The following is a 26,638-nucleotide window of genomic DNA, read 5'->3' on the forward strand; positions in this document are numbered from 1 at the left end:
CCTGTACAGGCTCTTGGTAAATGCATTGAGGAAATTAATGACTGGTTGTGCCACAATTTTCTCCAGCTAAACAAAAACAAAACTGAGGTAATAGTCTTTGGCGCCAAAGAAAAACGATTACAGGTCACCAGAGAACTTCAATCTATACATCTAAAAACCACAAACCAGGCGAGAAATTTGGGTGTAGTGATGGATGCAGACCTAAACTTAGAAAAACACATTAAGACAATAACAAAGTCAGCTTACTATCACCTCAAGAATATTTCAAGGATAAAAGATCTGATGTCTCAACAGGACCTGGAAAAACTAGTCCATGCATTCATCTTTAGTAGGCTTGATTACTGTAACAGCATCTTTACAGGTCTACCCAAAAAATCAGTCAGACAACTACAGCTCATTCAGAACTCTGCTGCTCGAGTCCTCACTAAGACCAAAAAAGTGGACCACATCAGTCCAGCTCTGAGGTCTTTACACTGGCTGCCTGTCCGTCAGAGGATAGACTTTAAAGTCCTGATGCTGGCCTATAAAGCTCTGAATGGTTTAGGACCAAAATACATCAATGACCTCCTGACCCAGTATGAACCTTCCAGATCCCTCAGGTCATCTGGATCCGGTCTTTTATCAGTTCCCAGAGTCAGAACCAGACACGGAGAAGCTGCATTCAGCTTTTATGCTCCTTATATCTGGAACAAACTCCCAGAAAGCCTCAGATCAGCTGAAACACTCAGTTTATTTAAATCCAGGTTGAAGACTCACCTGTTCTCAGCTGCATTTGAATAAAGCACCAAATCCACACTTTAAGCTTAAATTTCAAAACTTACTGTCACAGACCCGGCTCTGGAGGACTCGGGGGTCCGTGACCAGTTTTGACTGTTGTTATTGTTGTTAGTATTATTATTATTTGGTGATGTGTGTTTTCTCCACAATGCTGTGTTAGTCTGTGTCCCACTCGTATGTATAGGCAGGGTGTGGCTGGAGGATGGAGCACAGCCACCTGCAGGCCTGATGGGTGTGGCCCTGCGAAGGACTGGCCACACCTGAAGTTCCTGTCACACCTGTTGGTGATCAGGGCTCGTCGGGGGAGCTACTTAGGAGAGTGTTGGAGCTCCCACCGGCACGGGATCATTGAGTTATCGTACCAAGTTAGTGTGTCAGCATATGTCTGTGTTGTTCGTATATGCCCGCCGAGGGTTAGTGTTGACGGCTGCCTCTATGGTTTCGATGCAGGAGGAAGAGTGGTCCAAAAAGGCAGCACGCACGGGGGGTGCGGAAACACAACAGCGGGGAGCACGAGCACAGACGTCGGAGGGAAGCACGCACACGGGGTTCAAGGGAGCAACGGGGAGTTATTGTATTTACAGCTTTTCACTGTGAATAAAGAGCACTGTTTGCATCGCAGAGTCTGCGTTTTGGGTCCTCCTTTCCCCACATCCCCACGGTCTGCCAGCCAGACCGTGACACTTACATTCTAACTACTGATTTTATCTGTTGTTCTGATTTTATCTACTTTTTTTAAATCAATTTTAAATCGTGCTTTTTATTGTTTTTGTTTTTTAAGGTCTCTATAAAGCACTTTGAATGACTTTGTTGTTGAATTGTGCTATACAAATAAACTTGCCTTGCCTATGGTTGAGGAAAGATCCCAGTCCCATGAGTCGAAACTCATGTTCAAAATCCTGCTCCTCACATACAAGGTCTTAAATAATCAGGCCCCATCTGATCTCAATGACCTTGTAGTACCATATCACCCTATTAGAGCGCTCCGCTCTCGCTCTGCAGGCCTACTTGTTGTTCCTAGAGTATTTAAAAGTAGAATGGGAGGCAGAGCCTTCAGTTTTCAGGCCCCTCTTCTGTGGAACCAGCTTCCAGTTTGGATTCAGGAGACAGACACTATCTCTACTTTCAAGATTAGGCTTCAAACTTTCCTTTTTGCTAAAGCATATAGTTAGGGCTGGACCAGGTGACCCTGAATCCTCCCCTAGTTATGTTCAGTGTTGGGAAGGTTACTTTCAAAATGTATTCCACTCCATTACAGATTACATGCCCCAAAATCTATTTTGTAACGTATTCCGTTACGTTACTCAATGAGAGTAAGGTATTCTGAATATTTTGGATGGATAATATATTATCATATTTTTTACAACTACATGAATGTACTGTTGCTGTGTGATTTATTACTATTACTGAAGGATACTCGTCATTCCAATACCAACTCAATTTTAAAATCTTAAAATGAAATGAGTACCAGGGTGGACATTAGGTAAGGCTGCACTTTTTGCTGCGATCTTGTATAGAAAACTATTTCTGTATCAGTCATATGTTTTCTTTCTGTCTGTTAATAATCATGTGAAACTGCACATGATTATTTGCAGCTAGCAGGTTGTTAATGCTATCCATCAAGTCTAAAACCAGCATGTTAAAACGTCAAATATTAAACACAATTAAATTATGGGGGGATGGCTACAAAAACTCCAGAGGTGCGATGTCATCATGCTCTGCGTTCTCGACACCGGACTCCGTGAATTTACGAAGTCCAGACTAGCAAAAACGCGAGTACAGATAAGATAAGATAACCTTTATTAGTCCCACACGTGGGAAATTTGTTTTGTCACAGCAGGAAGTGGACAGTGCAAAAGTTATGACGCAAAAATTAGAATACAATAAGAATAAATACAGTACACAACTGTACAGAATAGAATAAAATAAAATAAATATACAATAAGATAAAAATAGAATACAAATACTATATACAACTGAGTAAAAATACAACGATGACAGAAAGGATTATTGCACTTAGTATTATTGCACATGTGTGGATGTGTGTGCTTGATCAGTTAAAGTCTTTATTATGGAGTCTGACAGCAGTGGGGAGGAAAGACCTGCGAAATCTCTCCGTCCCACACCGTGGGTGCCGCAGTCTCCCACTGAAGGAGCTGCTCAGTGCTGTCACAGTCTGCTGCATGGGGTGGGAGATGTTGTCCATCAGGGATGACAGCTTAGCCGCCGTTCTCCTGTCACTCACCACCTCCACTGGGTCCAGAGGGCATCCTAGAACAGAGCTGGCCCTTCGGATCACCCTGTTCAGTCTCTTCCTGTCCCCAGGTTCTAATGTAAGCGACCTGTTAATGTTAGTGGTGTCAGATACAAAATGGACCTGGAGCCAGCAGTGCACGGGCAGGAATGCATTTCTTACTTGGAAATGGGATGGGCGACATACTATTGCTGTGTGATTTTTGTTACTATTAATGTAGACTACTCACCACCGAGCTAACATTGTTAGCTGGTGTTAGCTGAAGTTAGTTCATAGACTGCAGACTATTAGGCTGTTTCTAAATACTCATGTACGCCCGTCTGTTGCACCTGTTATGAGCAAGCACTTTGGCGACAGTGGGAAGGAAACACTGTCACGGTACTGGGTCCGTTGGACCCAGTATTTTGAGTTTATTATGTTTTGGTTTAATTTTGCATCATGGATTGTTTTCTTGTTCTCTTGTTGTGGTTGTGATTATTATTATTAGAATTTCATGTTACTGTTATCCATGTTTTAGGAATTGTGGTTTCATGTATAGTTCAGTTCCATGTGTCATTTTCTGTCTCTGTGTTGAGTCCGTGTCTCTGAGTTGCGATTCATGTTTCCTGTTTTATTGTGAAAGTCTTTGTCTTATGTTAGTGTGTGTGCAGCTTTGTTCCCCCTGTCTCGTTAGCCCTGATCTCTCCCAGCTGTGCCTCCCTCCTGTTGCCGATTCCCCCGTTACCACCCTGTGTATCTAAGCCCTGTGTTTTCCCATGCTCGGTGTCGTGTCGTACCATCAGATTGTGCCTGTGTGTTTCTGTTCTCCGTATTCAGTGTTCACGTCATGTTTTGTTTTCGTACCAGCAATAAAGCTGAGGTTTTTGAGTTTCAAGTTAGTGTCTGAGTCCTGCGTTTGGATCCTCCTCTCCGCCTGCCCGCACTCAGAGCCCTGACAAAAACTCCCTTTAAACAGGAAGAAACCTCCAGCAGAGCCAGGCTCAGGGAGGGGCGGGGCCATCTGCTGCGACCGGTTGGAGTGAGAGGAGGACGACAGGATAGAAGATCACGGGTGTGTCCATGTCCTCCTAACAGATGTTGGAGCTGGATGTGTTGAGAAACAAGATCTTTTTGTTTCTTTGTGCAACATGGGCCAAAAGTGCATAGAGGACTTATTGTTGTATGAAGAAAGTTTAATAACTCAGTTAGTACATTATGAAATAACATTCTTCAGTAATAATATAGATAATCAAGATGAGGCAGTAACTTACCTCTATATATATACATATATGTAAGAAATAAGAAAGAAAGACACTGGGCAACAATGGCCTACATGGCAGAGTTCAAGACGAAACCCACTGCTGAGCAAAAGGAACATAAGGGCTCATCTCAGTTTTAACAGAAAACATCTTGATTATCTCCAAGACTTCTGAAAAAACACTCTGGAGTAAAAGTAACAGCATTTCAGAAAACATCATACCACAGTAACATTTGTTGGTGTCAGCGTGATGGTCTGGGGCTGTTTTGCTGCATCAGCACCTGGAAGACTTGCTGTGGTAAATGGAAGCACGAGTTCTGCTGTTTACCAAAACATGATGGAGAATGTCCGCACATCTGTTCATGACCTCAAGCTGAAGCTCACCTGGTTCTGCAGCAGGCCAATGATCCAAAACACACCAGAATATCTACCTCTGCATGGCTTAGGAAAAACAAGATGAAGACTTTGGAGTGGGGGGGTCAAAGATGAGCGAGCCTAAATTACATTTTTAGGATAGGGGGCAAAGACATTTCATACAGGCCCATGTAGGTTTGGATTTTTTCCCCTTACCAATAAATGCCTTCATTTAGAAACTGCATTTTATGTTTCCTTGTGTTATTGTTGTCTAATAGTTACATTTGTTTGATGATCTGCAATGTTTAAGTGTGACGAACATAAAGAAAAATAGGAAATCAAGAAGGAGGCAAACCCTTTTTCACACCACTGTGTGCTCCAGTTTGTGCGATATATAATGTTAACATGTTTACATGGTTACTGACTTTGACTGGTTATATTCCAGTTTATTGTGACAAAGCCAATACACAGCCATGGTCTTTTCCTTTTTGCTTCATCAGAGTTCTGCTGAACTGTGCCAATGAGCATGGCTGCCTTCTGTTTGCTTTCCAGCACATTTACAGTTTCCATTCACAGAAAGAGTGATGGTGTCAGAGCCAGGCTGTTTTGGCTAGCAGGGAGGACAAGGCTCTCTCTGGAGCGTTCCTACATGGTTTGAGTGATTATATGAAAGATGGATTAGTTGCTACAAACTTGCCTGTTCAACTCGTGTTGCCATTGGCTGCCACCAGGCCTGAAATGGTAATCTGACATGCCAGGTATTTGCCAGGTGGCATGAAGAGCATGTGGGGCAATGGGTCAATATAGTTTTATAGCAGGCTAGGTAGTGCTGTGCACCAAGCCTACAACCACTGACAGCAGCCCATTTGTTCATTTTCATTACTGACACTGGATTACCCAAATCTCTTAACACAACCAGCCCCTCCCCTACCTCCCGTGTGCTCATGTATCTTTTCAGTTTATTGTTGAAAATGTGGTTGATACAGATAGACAAACAAAAGTGAAAAGACAGAGCGAGAGAAAGAGAAAAATAAACTATACATAGATGCAGCAAAATGCATGTGATTGGTACCAAGCTAGTACCAACACGACTAAAGGAATGAGGTGACCTTTCCGGTCCAGTGGTGTAAAAATAACAATCAACATTAAAAACATAGAGCAGTTTCCAGCTGTACGTGCCCCCACATGCTCGGCCTGCAATCATCATCACAGTCCATGGAGCCGATCCCAGGCTCACCTGTCCCAGCCCCACATACTTGTCTTCCTGTGCAGTACCGCAGTTCATTCTGTTATAGTTTTCTCTGCATTTATGCCACATTATAAATTATGAAAAAAGAAATAATGCACAATGCATTACCATTACTGGTTGTATTACAATACTCCCAGTAGCCACAATGTATGTGGAGTTATTTTTTCTTGTTCAATATACAAATTCCTTATTGGAAGACTTTTATTCTTATAAAGCTTTTAGTTGGTATATCATTGGTTAGCTCTTTAAGACCACATGACAAAATGGCAATTAAAAAACTCTATTTAAAATCTGCAACACAAAGTGTGTAGAAATGGTGATTGTGAGGTTACAGGAGAAAGGACTCCTCTACAGTGACATCACTGAAGTTTTCATCAGTAAGAAGCTTTTGGTTCAAATCCTTTCAGTGGTAGTGGAGACATTGTGTGACACGAACAGCTCAACCCTCAGCCCTCACTTCACCACACAGGAGATGGAAAAATGAGCATAGTGAACAAGGAAGGGCTGATAGAAATGAGAAGAGAACATGAGAGAGAGTTAATGACAGACAAGAGGGAAGACATACAGATTGCACCAGAAATAACACAAACAGGAAGCTGGTGTCAACGGCAAAGGAAACCACATCTCTGCACTCGGTAACCACCTTCATCCCTGTCTCTCCCCATTTTCTTTGTCTTTCTGTCTTCTTTAAAATCAACAAAATGTTCAAAGAAACAATCAGGTCAACTTGGTTGAATCATTTTACTTATGACAAAAAGTTGCACTTAGTATAACAAACAGTACTATATTACCATGTTACGCTCCAATTGTTCTTTTTCTGAAAATGTTTTGATGAGGAGAATATTTACAACATGTTGAAGATTGTTCCTGCAGTTCTCAGGGTCATCGTTGGTTATTCACGCACAAAGAGTTCAAGTTGTGAAACTTGTAAGCAAGCAAAGTAAAAAGTAAAGTGAAAAGGGCTGTGAAGACGCTGAGGCCACTAACTGCACTAACACTAAAGATATACTCAATCAGACACAACATTTAATAGAATAAAGCACAGAAAGAAAAACATTTATCTGCAAGTTACCATTTAAAAAGCTGGAGTGCTTGCTTAAAATAGCATTTTCTGTTTTCAATCCTTCTTCATGACTAACTTTCATATTAAACAATAAATAAAAAAACAAAAAACAACTTTAGACATTTCTAATTGCTTAGTGGATTCTTCTGAATCATTGGGTGATGTGAGCCAAACTCCACCCAGGAGTTTGTTGCTCATGAACACGTCAAAATGTGATGCAATTCAAAACTTTATTCAATACAGTTATATTTAAACACAGAAGTTGTCTCAAGGTGCTTTACACTGTAAGGCAGAGACCCCTAATTAAAAATGTTTATGTGTGTGAGATATTAATAGATTAAGTGGATTAAACTAAAACTAAATGGACTGTGATGGAGATAAGGCTCTGCAAAACAGGACAAAGGATTTGGTTAAAGTTTGAGAGGATGAGGGCGACAACTCACATGTCAGAGATGTAGAAATGATTTAAATGGTCCTGTCTCTGTCTTGTATTTATTCATGGTTAAGTTACAGGCTTTGCACAACATGTAAAACGCCATCTGTTTCAGTGTCGAGAGTAATTTGGACAAAGCTGCAGGTGGTGTAACCAAAAAGAAACCAAGAGTTACATTCAGACACACAGAAACATGGGGAGCTTTGCACTAAGGTTATATACGACTGTTTTAGAATAGATGTGGTTTTATAGCTGTGTGATTGAGAAAAAAACTCAACTACATTAACGTAAACTTGGAAATCTAGGTGTGTGTGCTACATCCTGTATGTTTTATCGATTTAAACGTTACATGATTGGCACTTGACAACAAACTATAAACAGATGTCTGATTTGATGAAGCTCCTTTTAATGGCTTTGTTCTTTTCCAGAGTGGAATGATTGCACAGCATTCTCTGACATCACTCTCAAAACAAGAATTGGGTGAATTGATTTGGATGTTATCTACTACAAAGTTGTGTGCTGTACAGTCATTCATGAATATTGTGTGCGTGTGTGTGTGCGTGTGTGTGTGCATGTGCATGCGTGTGTGCGCATGTGTGTGTGTGTGTGTGTGTGTGTGTGTGTGTGTGTGTGTGTGTGTGTGTGTGTGTGTGTGTGTGTGTGTGTGTGTGTGTGTGTGTGTGTGTGTGTGCGTGCATGTGTGCGTGTGTGTGTGTGGTCTACAGTTTTTGGGTTGGTGTTGTAGCTGCCGGGCAGGGATGAGACCCTGTGCAACGTTTTTGTTCTCTCACTGTGGATCTCTCACTGTGGATCTCTCACAGTGGATCTCTCACAGTGGTGAGGCCACAATGAAACTCACTTTTACATAACTTTGAACCTAAATTTGTGACTTCTTGATAGACTCACAAAATAGGTGAAATATAGTTACAAATGAAAATATACTACATTTCCAGCTCACATAAGACAATGATGACAGTGATTATGACGGAGGAAGATGATGGAGGAAGATGACGGAGGAAGATGATGGAGGAAGATGACGGAGGAAGATGATGGAGGAAGATGCAAGTCAGAGGTTGTAGTCACTGTTCCTATTGGATGAAGGCTCTCTGCTGTCAGAGATTACCAAACGATCCAGAGCTGTCGGCACACGGGAGAGACATCAGATTTAGAGCAACAAAATGAACTCTTGTGTACAGACACACACACACAGGTGTGTGTGTATTTATGGCCTTGTGGGGACATCTCGTCTCCCTAGGTGCTAACCCTAACCATTAAAAATGAATGCCTAACCCTGACCCTTATCCTAAACCCCACCATAACCTAATTGTAATCCTGACACTAAAACCACATTTTGACTCTCAACAAGGCCTTCAAACTCGTGGGGACCTGGTTTATGGTCCCCACAAAGATGTTAATACCCGTCTACACACACACACACACACACACACACACACACACACACAGAGTCTGGATTTATATATTATATATATTTCATATACTTTTCATAACAACATGCCTGGGTCTTTGAGAATATTATTGATGTGGCTAGATGCTGAAGTCGGTGTTTTTGTTAAATCGGGGATAAAAATGTTTTCCTCCGCCACGTCGTTTACCTCCTGTGGTCTGTTCAGGTTCAGTACTCCTCTTTTACAGACTGGACCAATAACTGATTTGGACAGTCCTAAAGTTTCCTCTACCTGTGATGTTTTTTTTCTGTTTAGCCTAATTATGACCTCTTTTATGACTTTATCAGTGACTTGTCCTATTACTTTTGCACTTGTAAAAGTATGTACATGTATGTAACAATTAAATTCTAAAATTTGAAATGCATTTTTCTCAAATATTGTAAAGAATTAAAGGAGGAAATAATTATACATATTTTTTGACTTTGTGTGTGTTACCAGGGTAGGAGTGTCTCTTATCTCCATCATTATTTTTAACTGCCGTTTTCCCTCGATGATAAGACACTGAAAGAGACACAAAGAGATGGGATATCCATTACATTTTTATATGTCTACATGTTTTTCCTTTATTTTTCTGATCATCAACAAAGCACACAAACCACCCATGTACATTAACGAGTGCAGTCCTGTGAATAAGACAATTACATAAACTTTATGAGTCAATAGCTTGTGGAACCACCTTTAGCAGCAATAACCTTAAGTAATCATATTGTGTATGACTGTCTCTTGCAGATCCTTATTCTGCCTCCATATTCTTTACAAAGTTGCTTTAGTGAAGACCTTCAGTGTGTTTGCATAAATGTTTCTCTAAGGTCCTGTCACAGAATTTAAAATTCAATTCAACTTAATTTACATAGCGCCAAAAGACAACAACAGTCACCTCAAGGTGCTTTATACTGTACAGTAGACCCTACAATAATACATACAGAGAAAAACCCAACAATCATATGACCCCCTATGAGCAGCACTTTGGCGACAGTGAGAAGGAAAAACTCCCTTTTAACAGGAAGAACCAGGCTCGGGGGGGGGGGGGCATCTGCTGTGATTGGTTGGGGTGAGAGAAGGAAGAGAGCCAGAGATTAATAACAAGTATAATTCAGTGCAGAGAGGTCTATTAACACATAGTGAGTGAAAAGGGTGACTGAAAGGAAAAACTCAATGCATCATGGGAATCCCCGGCAGAAGTGACTGCATTGGGCAATCTTAAAAGTAAGATAGTGTCTGTCTCCTGAATCAAACTGGAAGCTGGTCCCACGTAAGAGGGGCCTGAAAACTGAAGGCTCTGCCTGTCATGGTGCCTGTGCTCACCAGCTGATCCTGTATTAGGCAACATGTGTTTTTGATGTTTTTTGCTCTCTCTCTCTCCTGCCGGGGCGATGCTCATTATGGGCTCCCCTCCCCCCCCCCCGGCCCACGCACCTGCCATCTCCACACCTGCTGCCTATCTGCATAATCGTGAGCCCTACTTAAGATAGCAGCACTGTGCTAATCGTCGCTGGATCGTTGAGCTATCAGCATCAGTCGCTCAGTAGTTTGAGAATCAGAATCTGTGAGTTGTTTCCATCTGTTCGCCTCTAACTAAAGTTTATGTGTACAGATCTTTCCCGGACCTTTCCCTGCCTGCCTGTCATCTCGTGGACGAGTGTGTGGATTTGTGTAACCCAGTTGTGGAGAGAGGAGAGTGATTCTTTGGAGCGCGTCTGATCCCCTTCCTTTCCCTCCAGCACATTGTATATAGTATCACCTGGTGTTGTCTGTATCAATAAACTGTCTTCTCTACAAGGATTTCTGGTCTGTGCATCAGTCCGTTAACTGAACGTGACACTGCCTCCCATTCTACTTTTAAATACCGCCCCCTCGGCCTGTGCTTCGAGGTTTCTGGTAGTTAGAATGACTCGGGGGTGCTGATTCATTTAAACTAACATAATCATCCTGCTGCAACCAGGTTTCTGTAAGGCAGAGTAAATCGATTTGTTGATCAATTATTGAGTCATGTACTAACAGAGACTTGGAGGAGAGAGACCTCTTCAAACACTTTGAAGTCTGGACTTTGTACCATTGCAACACCTTGATTGTTTTCATGGTCGACCTTTCAGATTTTCTTTTTTCCTCATATTTGACCCAATTTGAGTCAAGCTTTACCTGTCATTCAGATGGCCTCACCTTTGACTCTAGAGTATTATGCTATACAGAGGAGGTTGTGGCGTGGTGATGTGATTGTTTCCATTGTTGTCTCATAGCAAGAAGGCCCTAAGTTATAATTTACTTGCTGAATGGTTGTCTGTCTCTATATATTACAATCAGTCATATGCAGAGTGTTCCCATCCTCTTGCCCTGTGACCAATGGAATAAGCCCCTGATTTGGATGGATGGATAGATATGGCTTAGATAGTTCATGGTCCACTCGAGGACTGCAAGATGTCTGGGTTTGCTCAAAGAAATGTCAAAACACCCAGGAGCAACGTCTCAGTTTAATCTTCAGGCTTGTGAATGCTGATTATAGTACAATATGAAAAAGACTCCACAAGTATAGGTTCTTTGGAAGGATTTCCAGGTAAAACCTCTTTTCTTAAAAAAAGAACACGGAAGCACAACTTAAAGTTGCATTTGAACAAAACACAAGACTTCTGGAACAGTGTTTGGATCAATGAGACCAAAAATGAAATCCTTGGCCATAATGCACAATTCCATATTTGGTAAAAACCAAAGACAGCAAATGTCTGGAAACAATCTAAAGCAACATTGTTACAAACAGGAGTTCCACAAGCCATCGGATCCATTGAGTCCTGTGAAACACTTCTTACATGACCATATATCAAACAGGGTACTATTTTGAAATACAGTATGTTCATACTTCTTCCTACTCCTTTTCAGACCAAACATTGTTACATTATGTCAGACGATTTTGTTTTATTTCATTATATATTTTTTGTTTATCTGAACACATACGTGTGTGTGTGTATATCTACATATATATTCGTATCTGTAAATGAAAATATATGTAGTGTGTATATATTGTTTTTTGTTTTATATGTCTGAAACAAATAAAGATACAATACAATACAATGTGATCAGTGATATTAGAGCTGAGACTTAGAGTGCATGACTCACCGCTGTGACTCTGTGTTGGTCCTATCCAACGATTCTGCCTCCTGTCTGAAACTGGAAATCAACAGTGAACATGTGTGTCAGCACATTAGCTATGCCATACTCTGGTTTCTCTGTTGTGTGCCAATTAAAAACACTCCCAGAAAGTTGATTCTATTCATCGGTACATTTACAAAGTGACCAAATCTAGCACCACTGGCTAACAATGGGCTGTGAGGTCAGTTGCATGATCATTAATATGCAAATTGTCACATGACCACTGATCAATACCATGAGTACCATCCACACAGAGATGACTATGGTTGCAATCACATCATTGTAAGATGGTGACAGTTGTACCCTTAGGCCCCCTCCTTGATTCAGAGATGGTCTTTTCCAGAGATGGTCTCCTCGACTCCTTGATCCTCCTGGCACTTACCAGTGTACACTATATTACTCTGTTTGTGCCAATGGAGCAGATCCTTGGGGTGATTTTTTGCAAAATGATCCTATTGGTCATTGTGCAAATGTACTGTTTATAATGTTGGTGAAACCTGGAGTCAGCTGAGACTAAAGAAGTCACTTGGATTAACGAAATGGTCCCCTCATTGAAAACGCCATTTCCAGATGAGCAGAATGAACTTTCTTGGATTTCACTATCTGAATGACTGAGTGTGCATCAATTTGAATCTGAAGTCTTCCAACAGCACGTCATCTATTCTATTTTATTCTGAAAAAGACCTGTGTGTACTCACATCTCTTCTGCAGGGCTTTTACAGTAGGCCTGGTGAAGCGCATCAGGAAAAGGATGAGCAATATGCAGAAGAGCAACGCTGTCATCACTTTGTAGGTCTTCAGCTGTGCCGCGTCCTTCTCAGCTGGACACACACAAACAGGAAAACACACATATTATCTGAATAGCACATATACTGTATGTATAAAAGCTGGTATTCTGTGTAAAGTACAAATAATAGTTTAACGCAATAGTATACAGATAATTTATTTATTTGATAATAGTACAAAGGTTTGGCATCATCTTTTTGAAATAACTAACATTTTTGTGAAGAATCTGCATATGTTGCTCCTAAACCTGCCATGTAGCATTAATGTGGTTTTACACAGACTGCTCCACGTTTTTATCAGAGTACAGCATGAAGCCAGTTAGACTTTTGGGAAGTTGCTCTCATCAGTTAAGTAGCAGAGGGGGTCATTAATTAGTTTCAGCTTCTACTGTGTTCACGACATTACCAACATGTTCAGGAACAAGAATGAGACAACCTCCAAAACATGAATGGTTTTACAGGTGGAGGCCAATATTTTTCCTTCCTCATCTTTTCTGACTGTTTTTTCACTAGTTTTGCATTTGGCTAAGGTTGGTGTCACTACCGATAGCATGAGGTGATGCTTGGACCCCACAGAGGTTGTGCAGGTAGTCCAACTCCTCCAGAATGGAACATCAATAAGTGCTATTGCCAAAAGGTTTGCTGTGTCTCCCAGCACAGTCCAAGAGAAAGGCAGATAGGGCTGTAGAAGGTCCTTAATCCATCAGGAGGACCGGTATCTGCTCCTTTGTGCAAGGAGGAACAAGATGAGCATTTCCAGAGCTGCAAAAGATCCTTTGGCAGCTAACCGATTCTGATTGTTCTGACCAAACAATCAGAAACAGACTTCACGAGGGTGGCCTGAGCAGGCAACTGCCTCTAGTGGGCTCTGTGCTCACTGCCTGGCACCATGGAGTTGGACTGGTATTTGCCATAGAACACCAGAACTGGCAGGTCCACCACTGGCACAATGTGCTTTTCACAGATGACAGCATGTTGACTGAGCACATGTGACAGACGTGAGAGGGTCTAGAGAAGCACGCTGCCTGTAACATTCTTCTGGATGACCGATTTGGTGCTGCATCAGTGATGGTCTAGGGACACATCTACATGATGTCACAGGCCTCTACAGGCTTGGCAACAGCACCCTGACTGCCATTAGCTTTCAGGATGAAATGCTTGCACCCTTGGACCCTACACTGGTACACATTCCTCCTCATTAGGAGCATGTCCCAATGTTGTCAGGCATGCATACAAACACATGGGGGCTTGTGTGCATGCTCTATTGCTGCAAAGAAATTTAGGTAAAATGGACTAGCCCGCAGCACCTGTCTTTGAATTCAGTCCTCTGTAGGGTGATAATTTACATTTCCATCAAACAGTGTGAGATCTTCTCACTCCCCGGGCCATATCAGTTTAGATATCCAGCGTGGTTTGTTTCCCCACTGAGATCTGATTTCTTGTTTTCCAAGTCTTCCTGTGATTTTTTTCAGCATATTTATAGAAAACAAGTTGTCAGCTGCACTAAGGGAAACCACAGCATCATTTCCACCCTAAATGTGTTTGTGAGTGCAGTGACGACCCATGTTTACAGGTAATGTTTGCTAGTGTTTCTGAGGCCTGGCATAAATTAACAGAATCAATATAGATTCATGTATTTATTTTCCCTCAGTGCCGTCTAGACTCCAAGATCACAACTGGTTTCGGTTGTCGATCATAAATTTAAAAGAGTATCACATGTGTTGCAGTTCTTAAATGCACAACTTAAAGTCTGCAGAGAAAAAACAAGTCAAACCACACGACATGAAATTGGCACCGTTGAACATCTACAAAGACCTGCAGACAGCAGACCAGCCTTTGACCCACAGCACAGGCTGGCATGTTGTTTGCTACTCCAGGGCTCTAGAGTGCCACCAATTTGGTCGCAAATGCGACCAAATTTTTCAGTGGTGCGACTAAAAAAAAATATTTGGTTGCACCTGTGCGACCAAATGTTCGGGTAGCAAAAAAAAAAAAAAAAATCTGCAACCTTCCCTGTGGTCAACAACAGACACACATTTTGCCCCTATCGTGGACTAAACCAATCAGAGATAGTAAGGGGTGGGACCTCTCTGATTGGCTGTGGTCCAGTTGAAAGTGCAGGTGGAAGTGGGAGGTGAGTAGCTTGAATAAAGCGATATCAATTCATTAAATCCTGAATCGACTTTTAAATATAACTGTGTTTTGCCAGAAACGCCAGATTCTCAGATTAAAGCTCACAAAACCATTTCAACAACAACCAAACAGCAGATGAGAGCAGGTACACGGACTCCACACAAAGACGTAAACACAGACCCGACGCATCAGAATCAGCTTTGTCTTTCTCGGCTTTCTCACCCGACGGCCCGCAGACGGACACGCTGTCGGAGCTCAGCGGTTCTGATGCGTCCGGTCCGCGCTGTGATTACGTCTTTTTGCGCTGATTCTGAGCTGCAGGTTTTGTCTCTCCAGCCAAAATTCACCGAGCCAGCAGCAAAAGAAGCAGCAAACTGCGCTTCACATTTGATCAATGTCGTCATGAATTTTGCTGTTTTGCTTCCACGACTATTAAAATCACACTTCCTGCACAGCTAGCTCTCTCTCTCTCTCTGTACTTCAAGAACAGTTCCCGTCTCCAATCTCTGTTTTCTGTATTATTCAGTCGCTTATTACCCACCAGTCTACCGTTGTTCACAGCGCTGTGGCTGCTGTCTTTTTCTTTTTCACTTAAATGACCTCAGACAAGAAAGCCTGTTTTTTCTGTTGTTCAATACTGAAGAAATTTAAACTTGATATGCAGAACATTGTAGAATATTTTAAGGTTATCTGCTATAAAAAGCCAGACCAGGAAAATCTCCTTCATGTTTTTCTGTTTTATTCTCAGTTACTTTCACACAAAGGCATCTGCTGTGATGTTCACAATTCTGATGAAGTCAGTGCTGATAAATGATCAGAATTATAATATTTCTGACTGTCTGAGGCTAAGTTGAATCGAATCGGGACTTTGAAAACCGGAATCGAATGGATTATAGAAATCAGTGATGATACCCAGCCCTAGTGAGCAGCCTAGGCACGACAGACGTGGATGTAGCTGTAATAGGAAAAGAACTATTGCTAACTTTTCTGTTAAGGCCTGATCCTTCTGAAATTCATAGCCAGTGCTCTGACACGGTGCCATCAATCTTTGAATGCTGAAAAAGCACAGTGTATCCAGAAAAACACATTATATTATATCAATTATTATAAAATTTGTGTGCGCCTAACTTTTGTGCCAGTACGCCCATGGCAAAAAGTTAGTCTAGAGCCCTGTACTCTCTCAGTAACGCTGTCACCTTGATGATCTCTGCCTTCAATCCAATCCAGCTATGGCTCTCTGATCTGACACACATCTTTCAAATGATGCCTGAATTGTGTTTGTTTTTTTGTTTTTGTTTTTTGACCAAACAGGAAGCGGTGGATAGAAAATGCAGGATTACCACAACATTACCTTTACATTTGGTTGAAGAAGTGACTGCATTGGGCGCTTTATTCACAACGTTTGTAGTTTTAGAGGTGGTGGCAGTTGTCACAGGACTGCTAGTCAGGGAAATGGAGCTGACAGTGTAGTTTTCAGTTTGGGTATAGTCTGGAGTTTGGGTATTTCCTGGAGGACACATATCAGTTAGTATATATAACAAAAGTACAACAATAATGAATGTGTCCCCCTGTTGTGGACTTCAGTATGTGGACTAGAGACGCTGTGAATCAAACCTTATGAAGACGACCTGCAGGGAAGAATAAAGTTACAAGAAACATGGAACAAAATCATACATTTACAAGAGAAACAAAGATATTCTTTAAGATTATGTTTGTGAGAAAATAAAAAACAACAAACGAAAAGATTTTTCAAGGAACAGCATCCTTAAAGTTTATCTTCCATTGGACGGTCGTTGCTGTGAAGCTGACTATGACCCAGCTAAGCTCCTGCAGATTACAGCATATAAACCTTTGATCCTCATCAACTGCAGACGCACATTCAGGACCTGCTCTACACTGTTCCAAAAAATAGTAATGTCACAGCATCTTACTGTATATTTTACAGTTTGGTCTTTCTAGAATATCATTACATTTACATAAGTAGACTGTGACTTTACATGTCAAAGGTAAAATAACATCACTGTAAATATAGTAAAACACAATTTACTTGTTTTTTAAATATATTTTTTGTACATGTGCATATTTAGATTGTAAAAAATACATTCAGAAATGTATCATAATCTCACAAATATTTGTCTGTTATGTGAGAGAATGATCTGTTAAATTCAAATGTAATACTATGGAAAAATATATAAAATGATCGAAAATTAATGAGAATAATCAATAATTAAAGGAGCATTTGAATTGTAAGTTTGCTGAAAAGTTCATGTCATCCAGGTCTGATTCAATAATTCAGAGGTAACAAGTGAAAATATAATTAATAGGAATAAAAACATAAAACATTGCACGGCCACGCTGTGCTAATTATATATTTTAAAAAATAAATGTAGAGGTAGGAATTGCAATTAATATAAATCTCAAAGTATTCCCAACATTCCTGAACAGAAAGAGGCCTCTGCACCTGGGGTGAGGGTGTGGCCATGAAAACAATGTGACATGTCATTGGATGTTGGGACACATAATAACATGACACTAAGCATCGGCCAATGAATGTGAACTAACAACCACAAGGTCGCGGGTATGGCTGCGCTGTAGGAAAATCCTAATGTGAAAGTATTTTACTGCATTTCACAGTTTTGTTCTGTTCTTCTAGAACATCATTAAAGTTACATAAATAGACTGATTTCACATTTCAAATGTAAATTAACGTTAAATCACTGTCATGATTGTTAAATATGCATATGTCTGTACATATGCATATTTAGATACAGATTCACAAATGTATCATGCTTTCACAAATATCTGTCCGTTATTTGAAAGATTGAACTGCTATGGAAAAGTATATAACATGATCCCTATAAGCTTGTGTTACATCACATAAGTATTATTATCATTGCTGTTTCTTCACCTACCGCCTACTGGTGATGGCCAGAGGGGCTGATAGTGCGATATGGCAGCCTCGCCTCTGTCGGTCTGTCCCAGGGCATGCAATCCATTATTATTTACGTTAACTGTATATTTCTGTACATTTACGTATTATGATTCATATTTCCACATTCAGTGACCTTGTTTACAGGTAATTTCATTGTTTGATCACATTAAAATGTTCCTAATTTAATGTCTAAAAGCACTTGGAAAAGGCAGAATCCCATGTGAAGTGAGCCCTATTTACATTACTGGAAATAACCGTATTTTCATGAGGAAGTTATTTTACGGTGGTATTTTGGCGCCCCAGCTGCTGGATTATTACCGTTTTTTTAAGATGTTTTTTTAACAGTGTACTCAAAGCACTTTGGAAATTGGTGAAACCAGAAGAAAAGACTTGATGCTACAAATTTATAGTTTTGTGAATTTTGTCCCGCATGTTGGAAATGTTATTTTTTAGAGCCGTAACAAACTGTAAAAAATGACATCAAAGTTCATTGATGGATATTTAGTTTTTAATCAGCGATGACTTTCTTAGTAAACTAGTAGCAGGTACGTGAGCTCTGATGTGTTTTTAGATATCACCTTCTTATTCTTGAAACACCAGAAACCATCTTCTATTTGGTGCCGCTGAGCTGTAGTGGTGACACAAGTTTCAGCGGCATGGATTTCAAAGCCTCTGCAAACAGAAGTGAAACTATGTGCACGACTAAACCGCTGTAGGGAAACATGTACAGATAAGACCTTTTTATATAAAGATGAACAGTACAGACTGACCCACATTTCAAACTTATCTTACTAATAAAATATGCTAATTTTATCTGGAATACATACAAAACATTTCATATGTATGCATGTTATTTTTAATTTATTTTTACTGGTATTTTTTTCTTATTTATTTTATCATTTGGCTTGTGTCACAGTCGAGGTTTGTGTGGATCAGAATGAACAGGAAAGCTTTAAAAAGCAATCGTTTTTAGGGACAACTAAAACAACAAACAACAAAGTGTAAATGTACAGTAGTACTACCATTAAAATGTACCCGACGTATCAAACCAGTAAAATTACCCTTTGAGTATATCATGAACAGTATCAGGTCATTGGGTGCTACTCCTAAAGCATAATTCAGTGCCCGTTCGAATGTGAACTCTATTGTATGGTCATTTTTGGCTGACGATAACAACGACTGTTTGCACTACGACAAGCAGATCAAAATGGCCAAAGAGGCTGACGGCCCCTCTGAAGCATTTTCTCTGTTTTCTGCAACAGTGTCGGGCAGCGATCATCCGAGGACCCTGAAAGCACCACAGGTGACCTTTGTAGACGGTCTAAACCAGGGGTGTCAAACTCAAATACACAGTGGGCCAAAATTCAAAACTGGAACAAGGTCGCGGGCTAACGTTAATATTTATTGAAAAAAAAAAATCTTCCTCCAGATTTAAGAATGAATCTCTTTTTATGGACTCAATTTTTGCTGGAAAACTGAATATGGAACAAGCAAAGCTTAATACTAAACAATATATATATTAGCTGTATGATACCAGTAGGCCCGCTCTAATAGTAATTTGGTATGGCTTCGCGGGCCAAATGTAATTAGGCTGCGGGCCAAATTTGGTCCGCGGGCCAGAGTTTGACACCTGTGGTCTAAACTAACATCACATCTTGCATTCACCTTGATTTTATTCCCTCTTCCTGCTCAAAATGAGTCTTTGTTAGTATCTCGAACTCATTGTCTCATGTTATCGATCCACCGCTCAGGATCATTGTGCTGCTGAAGTAACGCGCCGATACTGAAGTATCTGTGGGGGGTATTTTAAGTACGCTATATTTTTCCAGCACTTGCTTTTACACTACAAGCCACAATCACACATTTATACAGTGCTTCTTCTTCTGTTATCTTTACTACACACACTCGCACCAACAGATAATCAACAGTTCAGTAACTTGCTCAAAGATATGAAGGAACTCTGCAGAAACCGGGAGCGATACTCAGATTAGTGGACGAACGCGGTGCTAAATCGTATCTGCCAGTAAAACTAGTGTTTAATAAGAGTGCGCTTTTCTCTGTCAGTTAAAGCAGGTTTCAGACTCACTGATGTCATTTCTAGCTTTTGTCTCATTCCAGGTAAATTATTACCTGTAAAAATGACTCACAGCACATCGTTATCTCTCCATATATTTACTTTAGTAACTAAACTCATGAAGATTTGTAGATTAAATAAGATCAAAAGTCCAGCTGACGGTTGTTTCTGCAGTGCATCATTGATGCCTGACAGAGGGCAGCTACAACACATCGCACAGGCTGTAACTGCGCTGTGGTGTGAGCGCTGGTGATACTCGGTTGTAATAAAAATGAGTTCATGACCGTTTTACAGTTCACAGCAGTTTACCATTGATTTGTTGCATTGGTGTTATGACAGCATTTTTTATTTTGGTTAGAAAAATAGCTTTTTCTCATCACTATCCATTCCAGACTAGCGATCGACACAATAGTACGCAGCACCCTGAATACGCAGTCAGCGGTGGACAAACTCGGCCCAGCTGCTGGGATATCACAATATCAGCATGTTGGTGAAGACAAGAGTCATACGAGCAGCACACATTAATGACGAGTTGGCACCAGAAATGTTTTTCCTGTGCTCAGATTAAAATCAGTCCAAAATAAAAGAAAGATGAAGACAAAGGATGATTTGGGCGATACTTTGCTAACAGCTTCCTAGTTCACTAAGATAACGACGAAGGTTTTGACGCTGAGTAAAACCAGCAGGATTGTAAATGCAGGGAGGATTTGTGCTTGTGTCGGTGGCCTTTAGCTGTGCTCTGTATTGTTTGCATCATCACGTACTGCATGAAATAATGTGCAGCAGACAACATTTAACCTTTGAAATCTCTTATTTTAATGGATGTGAATAATCTGCATCTGGTCTCTTTATTCTCACGTTATTTGTAACCATCTTCTGTCTGTTTTTGAGGTGTTATTTTATTCTGTTTTTTACTTTAAAACAAGTTTAAAACCATGTTGCAGTCACGCGTGCTTGGTGCAAACACACAAAATAAAACAGTGTAAAAACGATGCTTGAAAACTTCCTGCATGCAGTGTGGGTGTCTCCTGTAATTTATATTCAGCATTGTTGTTGCATGATGTTCACAGAACCTGAACGACCTTAAAGCAAATCAGATTTAAACATCCCACATCGATAGTTTTCAACATTTTCCAATCGTGTGAGCAATGATGATGCGAAACAGACAAGAATTAAATGTTTAATAAGAGGCTAAAATATATATTTAAATTTATTTTAATGTTCGAGTGTTTAACAGTAATTTTCTTATTGTCCTGGTGTTATCGAGCTCACGGCTTTATAAGAAAAATAATGAATTTCTCAGGTTTACGACAAACTTTGCGATGCTTGAATTCAAATTGACGCTTCTGTCAGCAGTTTAAGGTCAGTAACAGCTTTTCATTAAAAACAAGATTTTAGGTGATGGAAGGATGAAAGGCCGATCAGACCTGCCAGGCTGCGGCGACGGTCGGCACAAAATCACCTGGATAAAAAGGTGAAGTGGAAGAAATGAATTAGAGGTCTCAGAGAGCGGGTCAGACGCCAGCGCCTTCAATGGAACGGCGCTCTGCATTCGCAGCAGCAAACGGACTGACACTGGAAGGACGACCCACTGACACCATGCTGGTGTGTCTCTTGTCTGTGTTTTATTTCCCAGAAGCTGTTTTTGTTGGAGTGCATTGTGAGGCTGACTGGGCCACACCGATCTTTGACGCTCCTGCAGGTTTTCACTACTGATGGCAAATGACATGACGGACAGCGTTCCTCTCCAACGCCTGACGTGTGATATGTTAAAATGACTTTGTTGTTGAAAAGAGTAAACATGCTCAGTGCTAGTTTCCTGCTGCTCCTTTTGTTTCCATGTCTAAAGTATTTGTGAGTGTTTAGGGTCCGTGGACCACAGCTTTGTGCTGCTGGGAGACACTGGAGCCCACGGCGTCAGTGCACATGTTAAACTCGGTGAACAAATAGGAGGCCAGTATTCACATTATCTTTACTATACTTACTGTACTATCTTTAGTATTTTAAGTTTGTGGGGTGAAAATAAGTGTTTGCTTCACTTTTTGAGGAAGCACCTGTTAGCTAAGTTCAGCTCCACAAAGAGGCCTTCAGCAGAGGAGCAGGACGCTGCTGCTCAAAGCTTTGAGTTCTTAGTGACGCTGACAGTATTTAGCTCATTGTTGGTGGTGTGGTAGAGGAGACGCTGCCAGTTAGGTGAAACCAATACGATGAGATACAGCAGACTCTCCGGACTGTAAAATATCCAAGTTAATTATTGGTGACACGGACGTGTTCCCGTGAGTTAGTAACACAGTGACCGCTACCTTTATAGTCGTTACTATAAAGGTTACAATGCAGGTCACTGAATGTTTTCAGCAGTGACACACGCACAACAACAGGGCTGACACTGTAAGATGGTCGTGTTGTTGTAGTGTGATGCAGTGATCACAGAGTCCTCCACACGCTCACTCTTTACCTGATGTTTGTTAGCATAAAATCAGCTCCGAGCGTTCATTCATCCTCATGGTGAATATATGACAACATGTCAAACCACGAGCTCCACATTACAGCTCTAAGCTCTCGATTATTGCTCGCTCATCAAGGTTTGTCTGATGAAAGCAAAGTTAAATGAAAGGACGGACTTTACTGACCTCTCGCAACAAAGTGAGGAGTTTATCTCGTGCCCCTAAGCACTGCGTCTACAATGCATCCACAGTTACAGCGAAATGAGACAAACCGGTCTGACTGAGAGGCCTGCTTTGCTTTTAGTATTCAGTTTGCCCCAAAATAAAGCAGACTTACCATTAGTCACAAGTAAGAGCGCAGAGATGATCACAAGAGCCCTCAGATCCATCACAGTATCAACGTGCCACCAGAAGGTAAGTGAGAAGGCAGACAGACGACACAAATCAGATCAAGGCAGCAACAACAGTAAACCTGATGTGAAAGGAAATGATGCAGAAGTGTCAAACTCCTCTGCCCTGCCCTCCCTCCCCCTTCTCCAGGCTGTGAATCACTTCATCCCCAGCCTGCTGCTGCTGCTCGTGCTTGTGCAAAAGTGCAAATTTCCTCCCTTCAAAGCGAGCTGAGTGAAGAAAGGCAGAAAGGGGTGGGGAAAGTAGCACGATAAGAAGCGAGGAAGAAGGAAGGGGTAGGAGGAAGAGGTGAAGGGAAGACTTACGTGCATGTGTGTATTCATTTTCACTTCAGCAGTTCTGACTCACAAGTCTCTGTCGCCCGCCGAGTCCGACTGCAGCAACATAAACCTGTTTTCAGGTGGCGTCGCTCTCGGTTAGCTTTAGTTCTGAGGCTGAAATCTTACACTAGTGTGTCCCTCTGCTTTTCATAAAGACACCAACACACACACGCTGTGGAAGCTTCCTCGGACACCTGACTTTAGGGGTAACGAGCCCACACGTGTTAACATCTATACGTAAACACACATAACGTACATATTTACAGTCGTGGTCAGATGTTTACATCCACTCATCACGTGGTCGAATGTCATGTTAGTTTAGGGCTTTTCTTTTTCCAGGGTGGAACAGCTGTTCAGCTTTACAAAGAAGAGTTTATTTTGGATCATCCAAAATACATGAACTGTTTCTAAAGTATGTATTTATAAACCCCACTAACGTTTGGTTAAGTGTCTCTGTTGTAACTTGACTGGACATTTTTGTAGTCATCAACAACCCGCCTGACATTCAACCTCTCGAGCAGAGTTCTTTTAAAGTGGCTGGCTTCCCGGCACACAGCCGGCTTTGGGAAGGCCATTCCACAAACAGATTTGTGGTGAGCTTTGACTGTAATGAAACTGTGTTGTTCCTGTGGCTGACTAACTGATTCAAATATGAACAACACAGTTTATAAAACAATGTCTGCATCTTTATTCTCCCCCTTGAAAAAAATCCGTGCACACAGCACACTCGTAGAAGTAAAATTTACACAACACATTACTCCTGAATAAAGTGGGATTAGCGTGAGGACACAAACTCTGTGCGGCCAGGATGGCTGCGTTTCTGCACCTCCCACATTAAACAATGCTCAAAATAAAATCAATATCGTATTATACACGATACTGCACATTGTAGATAATCTAATGTATAACAGGCTTACAGCAGTTTTAAGATAAGTTTAAATTCTTATAACACAGCATAAAGTCACATGACCTCTAAAATTCACACAGCATATTTATTCATTTTTTATTTTTTCTTTTCTGCATCTTTGTTGTGCATTTATTTGTTGTAGTGGTATTTCACATTGTAAAGCGATTTGTGCAGCCTGTTGGTAATGTGCTATATAAATAAATTTCAGTTCAGATCATTTTTACTTCAAACATTTCAAACAGGTGCCTTCACAATCATTACAAAATATCATTCCATTATTTGTTTGAAAAGGAGTAGGCTGAAGTATTTACTTATTTGTCCCTACCCCCTCAAGTTTTACCTCTCATTCATTTAATTTTTTTTTTGTCTTAAATTAAACAAACAATAATAAAAATATATATTCGAGTAAAATCAAGTGTTGGCTTTTTTTAAATTCTCTATTTTTAACATGTTTGATTTTATTTTCTGTTTATGTTATTTGTCTATGTTTAGCACGTTTGATTTTAAAGTGCTTAATAAATAAAGTTGGTGCTGAGAGTCGTTCATCGTCACCCTTCAAAGGGACGCTGCAGCATGAAGAAGAATAAAAGCAGTGCAGCCATGTTATTAGCAAAACGTAAAGACAAGAAAACAAACTTAATACAAAGTTGTAACACAAAATACGGCACACTCAGACAGTATGTGTCAGCACACACTCAGTTTGCCGTGCTGTGTGCAGACACAGACTGGGGGGGAATACAGTTTGGCTGCTGGAGCAGAGCCGAGCATCGAGTTGGCTGTTTGGGTTCATGAATGTAAACGTTTTCAGACATGAGAAATTAAGATGTTTATACCAGGTTATGAGATATATATATATATATATATATATATATATATTTTAATAACAGTGAGCTCTCAGGTAACACGCTGTAATCTGATGCACTGGGGAAACACAAGAACTGTGCTGCTTACAGCGAGCTACAGCTGCAGAGCGTAAATATCAAGCACATTGTCAGAGATCTTTTCAGTACAAGACATGAAGCAGTTACAATGTTCCAAAGTAAGAATTCATATAACATAAACAGTACAGGGAGGGACGGGTGGCTGTAGCTCAGGAGCTCGAGCTACTCATCTGCTGACGGGACGGTTGGTGGTTTGATCCTATGCTAAAATGATTTCATCAGAGTGTGAATGTTAGATTCACATAGTAGAAAGTGAGACGTGGTGTGTAACGTGCTATATGCGGCTTTTTAAACAATGATGTGTTGTATACATGTGACAAAAACATGTACATTTGATCCCACAGCAGGATCTGGAGGCCCTGTGTGCGTGCTGTCATGTTAGCAGCAGATTAGCGTTTCCTTAGACTTCACCATGTGCAAAGATCCGAGCATAAATTACGACACCACAAGATGACAAGTTTGTGCAGGAACTGTGACTAAGTGAACTCATACATCATCCTCTGGGTCTGTGACAAACAAAAATATCTTGTGTTGTTGATTCATCTCGGCGTGGACTTTGCACACTACTTTACTCCGTCACCTTCGTCACTCTCGTTTTCTCTCATTCTCCACCTCTGGTTTACGGCGCCGTAGATACGACAAAACCCCCACAACTTTCAACTCCTACTCCTCTCTGCACTGAATTTCCCAAATGTCTGCGCGTTTTCCCCTCACAGGAGCTGGCGTCATGAGCTTCACAAACCATCACCCACAGCACATCCACGAGCTCGTATCAGTCTCTCAGGCAAGAACGTGATGTTTGGGAATAGTGTTTGCAGCGTATACAACAAAACTCACTGACCCATCTAAAAGGAATTGTAAATGAAAAAGTCTTTGAAAAACCGTAATGTCTCAAATCAATATCATGGTATATCACAACACACTGTAACAAGTGCAGCACGTGGACTACTGAAGTGAAAGATGTGACATTTATTGACATATTAGTTCCTCAGACATGATCAGAAGAATGATTTTTTGCACATTGACACTGATCTATGAATCATTCAAGCATGAAAACTGCACCATGTACCATTTTTAAATCTTAAATCTTTAGTAACTTTGTCAAAAAACACACCATGTGCTCCCATTTCTGTACTCGAGTCTGTGAGAAATGAAAGAAAACACTTTGACAGCCATAAAATAATAATTTTACACCAACAAGGTGAATCCCAAAGTGCTAAAAAGGGAAACTTGTGAAGTACATCCTTAAAATACCTGAGGAGGCTCTGGCGTCCTGAGTCCAGCCGCTGTCTGTGAGTGGTGCATGCTGTGGAGTCTTACGTCCTTCCACGATGCCTCCTCTCCTTCGTTCCCAGTTTTCTGCTGTTAGTAAGCACGCTACCATTGGACGCCATCGTCCTGCGTTTGTGTTTCCATCCCGGATGCTCTCCAGTCCTCGGCCTCCTTCCTTCCATGTAGCGTGCAGTCTCATGGTCCTGGTGTGAAGCCCTCCACTCATGTAAGGAGCTTCCTTGTCTTGATATCAGTGGCTCCTCATTGATCCAGTTAAAACCGGGTTTTCTTGGTATTAGAGAACTTTACACACCTAACTTTGATGAGTGAAGGTTTTGGTAACATTTAAGATTCATTTTCATGACTCGATGCACCTCACACAAATCATTTTTATAGCAGTATGACTCCATGAATCCTAACGTAATAAAGACTCTGAGCATTTTAC

The 26,638-nt window shown here is 40.9% G+C and overlaps 1 protein-coding gene across 1 annotated transcript; it reads right to left on the reverse strand.

The window, feature by feature from the left end:
- Window positions 1-8,037: 8,037 nt before the first annotated feature.
- Window positions 8,038-22,847, reverse strand: cd5 (CD5 molecule). The gene is made up of 6 exons (XM_026169396.1): window positions 22,680-22,847; window positions 16,244-16,399; window positions 12,673-12,795; window positions 11,942-11,992; window positions 9,269-9,334; window positions 8,038-8,504 (listed from the first exon to the last, which is right to left on the reverse strand). The coding sequence occupies exons 1-6, from the start codon at window positions 22,729-22,731 to the stop codon at window positions 8,434-8,436; spliced, it is 519 nt and encodes a 172-aa protein (XP_026025181.1). The 5' UTR covers window positions 22,732-22,847; the 3' UTR covers window positions 8,038-8,433.
- Window positions 22,848-26,638: the final 3,791 nt, after the last annotated feature.

This window comes from Astatotilapia calliptera, chromosome 6 (genome assembly GCF_900246225.1).
Source record: "Astatotilapia calliptera chromosome 6, fAstCal1.2, whole genome shotgun sequence".
NCBI lineage: Eukaryota > Metazoa > Chordata > Actinopteri > Cichliformes > Cichlidae > Astatotilapia > Astatotilapia calliptera.